This window comes from Procambarus clarkii, chromosome 2 (assembly GCF_040958095.1).
Source record: "Procambarus clarkii isolate CNS0578487 chromosome 2, FALCON_Pclarkii_2.0, whole genome shotgun sequence".
Taxonomy (NCBI): Eukaryota; Metazoa; Arthropoda; class Malacostraca; order Decapoda; family Cambaridae; genus Procambarus; species Procambarus clarkii.
Window position 1 is genome coordinate 21,142,604 of NC_091151.1, and position 5,387 is coordinate 21,147,990.

General features: G+C 31.8%; 1 protein-coding gene across 2 annotated transcripts; it reads right to left on the reverse strand.

The window, feature by feature from the left end:
- Positions 1 to 2,778: 2,778 nt before the first annotated feature.
- Positions 2,779 to 4,958, reverse strand: LOC138366956 (uncharacterized). Of its 2 annotated transcripts, none has more exons than XR_011229269.1 (3): positions 4,704 to 4,958; positions 3,867 to 3,989; positions 2,779 to 2,814 (listed from the first exon to the last, which is right to left on the reverse strand). XR_011229269.1 is itself a non-coding variant. In XM_069328319.1 (3 exons), exons 1-3 carry the CDS (start codon positions 4,936 to 4,938, stop codon positions 3,579 to 3,581), a joined length of 435 nt encoding a protein of 144 aa, XP_069184420.1. In that variant the 5' UTR covers positions 4,939 to 4,958; the 3' UTR covers positions 3,302 to 3,578. The 2 variants fall into 2 exon arrangements, 1 of the variants encoding a protein (XP_069184420.1); XM_069328319.1 differs by lacking the exon at positions 2,779 to 2,814 and adding an exon at positions 3,302 to 3,655.
- Positions 4,959 to 5,387: the final 429 nt, after the last annotated feature.

The following is a 5,387-nucleotide window of genomic DNA, read 5'->3' on the forward strand; positions in this document are numbered from 1 at the left end:
TGCTCTACCTCCTCCCCAGATGTCAGGCCACTTCCTTCTTGCCACCGCCCTTCATACAAAACCTTTGACATAATAGCATAACGTTTGTTAAAAACTACCTACTGTACTAACAACTTGCATTTAACATAGATAAATCCTTACATATAAGAGTTTAAAAGAAATTATATTTTCCAACTTACAGAAAAACGAAGTCAAAATATTATTACAGTATTAGATTATTTACCTGACAATACTAAGAATGTCCTTTGGCATGTAGGACTCCTAAAAAAGGCTTTCCTTGCCCAAGTGAGAACTTCTTTTCTCTTGATGAAATCTATAAGGCCCATGGCCAGTATTTACAGATGATATCCTGGCATATGAAGGACACATTTTGTAAACGGTTCATTTGCAAATAGTGGGCATAACTGTAGAGCTCTCCCTGATACATATTTAATGCAGCAAGAATAATTCCATGTCGACAGGAAGCCATGCTTATGCCGGTTTCATCCAAACTTCTAAATGAAACAGGTTTATTTTTGGCAGCTTTCAATGTCGACACTCCACACATATGGCTACTCTGTTGGACAAAAGTAAAATTATATATATATATATATATATATATATATATATATATATGCAAACAAGCCTGAATGGTCCCCAGGGTGTGGGGTGTGAGGTGTGGGGTGTGGGGTCTTTCTGGGGTGTGAGTTTTCAGTTATATATATATATATATATATATATGTATATATATATATATATATATATATATATATATATATATATATATATATATATATATATATATATATATACATATATATATATATATATTAGTCATATATAAATGTAATTTTTTTATGTAATATTTTTCATCATTCAATATGCATTCCATATATTTTATAGATTTTTTTGAACATGATATAGTTAGGAACCGTCCAATTAATATACATTATTGATAATGTCTCAAGCTAATATATAAAGGTACTCTTCAAATATTGTATGGGTAAAAACCTGGTATTAGGTCTTAGGTTTCTATTTGAAAACCTATTTTTAGGCTTTCGAACAGATGTAAAAATATTCTTACTTGAGTTTTAGGGTTCTGAATAGTGGAAACGTGATCTTGAACTTCTTTGTCACAAGCGAAGATACCACCAGAATAACATGAGTTTCTGATCCCTCTGGAATGATATTAAATTAATGAATGTTGATTGTGTGAGACATTTTGATGACAGTTAAACATCATTTCACTTAAAAATAATTCAACTACCCAAGCTGGCATTCACATCATAATCCCTCTTATTCTAAATGAATGTATATAGTGAAATAAATATTTTTTTATTTAGTAAAGCCTTAGTCCAAATAAAAAAATTCAACTGAAGTTGAAAGGCAAGTAATAAAGGTGTAATCAGTTAACAATTAAAAAAAATCTGATTAAAAGTTGCATGACACTATATAAATATTATACAGTGCTGTGTTTATAGTACTACAAACATATTACTACACCTTACATTATACCTTAACAATAATGAGCAGCATTAAATATTTTAACTTGAATATTTACCTCCCAAATTTGTTGTAACGATACAGTTTCTTGTTGCCATCAATATGTACAGCCACAGGTGTTGTATCACATGCAGGGCACCCCTTGTCAAATTCTCCTTTTATTCTCCCAAGTTCATAATGATGGAAACGCCATTCAAAGAAGACTCTTTTTGTTGTCTCAAAATTGATGGGACCATGCTAAGATGTAAAATGTGTGTAAGTAATTATCAAAAAGTGCCAAGCAGTGGCATGTTAAGCAACAGACTATAAATACCTGCAGGAAATGAAAATAAACTTACATGAGCATTACATAAAAAGAAAAATTGTTAAAGATTGGTAATCCATTTCCATTTCTTATGATATTAGACATATATAAAACCGAATGCCCGAAACGCATTGCGTAATAGTGGCTTTAGGCATTGTATGTACTAGCTCTATCTATATATCAATCCGTTAATGTAACATCACTTGTATGTATATACCTTACCTGAATAAACATCTGAATCTGAATCTGAATCTGAATATATTTAGAATATTCATGCTATTTATTAATTTAATAATATTTAACCCTATTTCTTAAATAATGACAATGCATTTGTTTAGTAACAAACTTAGTTTTTAAGTTTATACACCAATTTAATACTTGCACTATTAAAACAGTAATGGTATGAAAACTTACACGCCCTCGAGAAGCACCAAATAATTCCAGTGCACTAACTAATGCCTGAAGAGAAGTTCCAGGGCTGCTTCTCTTGAGAAAATGCCAGGAATCCAATAGAATTATGCTGTAGAAAGTGCTACTATTTCTTCCAGTTGAATAAAAACCAGACTGGTGCATGGCTTTCCCAAGTTCTTCATCTACATATCCGCACTTGCACCTAAATATTGGGGTATACAGATCATACCTTCCTGCCCCCCACAAAAAAATAAAAAAAATTGAAGTAAAACAATTTTATTTGGCAAGGGATTCAAGTGTGGCTATCAATATATGTGTAAACCAACCCATAAACAATTCTCTGTATGGTTATAAATACGTATGTGATATAAATACGTCTTCATAAGTGAAGATACAGTGGTAAAGAGAGTGAAGTATAAATGGTTATATTGATGAAGACTGTAGCCTGGGTCACCTGAGCAATGCCAGCTACCAATACTAGTATCAAATAAATGTTTCTTAAAGTAACCTACCACTTAAAGTTATAAAGATGCACAAATTATTGGAGCTTAAAGTTGTGAACTTGCTCTCATTGCAGTTCGGGCAGGAATTAGGTGGATGTGCTGGTACAACAGGCTCTGGTAACAATTAAATTTACAAGATCAGCTATGCAGCAAAATAAATACATGTTTCAATCATTACATTTTAAATTACTAATAATTTTTTTAGCATTAACTGGAGTTATATGAAAGATTTATATTTAATAACAAATAAAAATTCATTTATTTAACTAAAAATCTGTAATTAATGAGGTAATCAATAATTAATGAGGAAAATGACCAATACAAAAACTACTAAAAAAATTACATGAACTAAATAAAATTTTAAAACACTGCTTGGTTCAGGATAGAAATGAGAGTATAAGAAACAGACTACAGGTACATTACTTACTCCAGTGAATGACATTCCCATCTGAACACACAGTTTGTGTTGGGTCTAAAGGCTCGAAGAACCCATTTTTCCAGCAGAATTGCTGGTGGAAAGGCATTACAAAATGCTGCTGCTGATCACATTTATGACACAAAAAATGAAAGCAGTCTTCACATTTTATGCTTGCATCACAACTTCTACATTGTACACAACATTTGCCTGGTTTTCCAAAAAATAATGTAATTATGTACTTTGAATGGTAGTACTGGATTTAGAAATATTGTATACCAAGTTTAAAAATGACAAACATCTAAGTGTATTCAGAGATTGACATTAATCATGCATTTCATAATTACATTGAAATTTATCCATAATTACACACTAAAGATGTTATTTACCTTTATCTGGAACACCCAACTTCGACAATGTCCAGCTAAACAACATTGACCTACGTTCTCCCCATTTAATCTCACTATTTTTTCTTCTTTTTTTGCCAATCAGACATGCTTGCTTGAGAATCATAAATTTCCTCCAGTTCTGCAGCAAGTACTTTGAAATATGGGATTCTAAATTAGTCAGGAAAATCTTCAAGAGCAAATAGATGTAATAAATAAAAGTGTATTTTATACATATTATATAAGCATCTAGAACAACTGACAGCTTTCAGTAATGTGTTAGTTAGACTATGAAATATATATATATATAGTAGATACTAGGTACTAAGATTATATTACATTACATAGCTCAAATAGGGACGTACCAGAATTCAATGATTTTGGTGTTTGTTCTGCAGCTGGTAAATATGTTTGAGTATATGTTGGTACACTAGTTGAGAAGTCAGAACTTTGAATGTGTGGAGGTGAAAGAGAAGCAGGCAGAAGGGCTGTTTGGCAGAAAATCAACCTTTAAGTATGGTTATTCCACAACACTTTATCTATTTTTAATTTGTAAACTATCTACATTTTTTTGTTGTCTATGACCATCGCTGCTCCTATCTCCACCGAACACCGGTGTATTTGCGGCTATGCAAGAGCAGACCAATATGGCAGCCATGGCCTAATCTGTCATAAGACACAGGGAAAGATTGCCAGATATGAAGCAGTCAATGACATTATCAAAAAAAGTTTGGCTAGTTTGGTTCAGATGTAATACAAACAAAGAGCAACGGTTTAGAGTTCAACAAACCAAAATGTAGGGCTGACAACAGGAAATTATTTTTGACCCAGAGGGTTATTAACACATGGAACTGCCTACCCACCAGAGCTGTAACTGCCAAAACTGTGCTGAATTTCTAAATATACCCAAAAAAAGATCATAAAGGCAAATGGGGGGAATTTCGACAAGCTGCGGGCTTCCTGTACTTTTCTAGGCTACTAGAGTTTGTGGCATTCAGGTAAATATCTGTTTTCAAAGGAGAAGTTCACTATAACCTTGGATTATCTATAAACAAATTTTGAATAATAAAACACCAAAAATCTATATAATTTTAAGTCTTAGGCAAAATGAAATCTACACTAGCAATTAAACCTATCATTATACTATGATATAGGAACACACAAACATGGGTCATGGAATAAATAACTAAATAAAAAATTACCTTCTGATAAGTTTGAACGTTGTGTTTGATTGATTTCAATAATCCTGCAGTAATTTTCTTCTTTTCCTTTCTTGTTTGAAGGCTTCAGATAATTTAGGTCCTCAATATTTAAACTTCGCTTCATATATTCACATTTTTTCTGGAGAGCTGAGTTTATTTTCAAATATTCACGATGAAGGTTCTCTTTAGCTAAAATTGCTAGTGTCTGGAGACCTTCTGTTAAAAAAATATACATTCTCAATAGGATACATTATAACTGTAGCAAGAGAAGCTACATTAAATGTTTTGATGTAATTGTCTAAACCAATGATCAAAGTGATAGAAATTATAATGGGATGATGGATTTCAAGCCAATTATGCTGAGCATAGAAAAAAAATTATGTTGTTATTGTTAAAACAAAGACTTACTGTATTACACAAGGTTGTAAACTTTGATATTAATGTATTATAAAGGCCATAATCAAATGATTTTATAAACAATACCATCATTATTGTCCGGAGTTATTCTTGGTACATCTGGTAAGTAAAGATAGTTTTCAGGAGCCAAGAACGAATCTGCCAAAAAAAATATTGGACGTTGTACATTCCAATTTGTTACAATAGCCTAGTACTGCAAACTAATACAAATTTAAAAACAAATTGGAAATAATAGCTAGGCTAACCTAACACAATGACACAACATAA

What these genes read in the sequence shown, in the direction of transcription:
- LOC138366956 (XM_069328319.1), bottom strand. Translation starts at nt 4,938, where the DNA reads ATGTATATTTTTTTAACAGAAGGTCTCCAGACACTAGCAATTTTAGCT. An exon ending in ACGTTCAAACTTATCAGAAG is followed by an intron (nt 3,990 to 4,703) that starts GTAATTTTTTAT and finishes TCTGCCAAACAG; the next exon opens with CCCTTCTGCCTGCTTCTCTT. An exon ending in ACCAAAATCATTGAATTCTG is followed by an intron (nt 3,656 to 3,866) that starts GTACGTCCCTAT and finishes CATATTTCAAAG; the next exon opens with TACTTGCTGCAGAACTGGAG.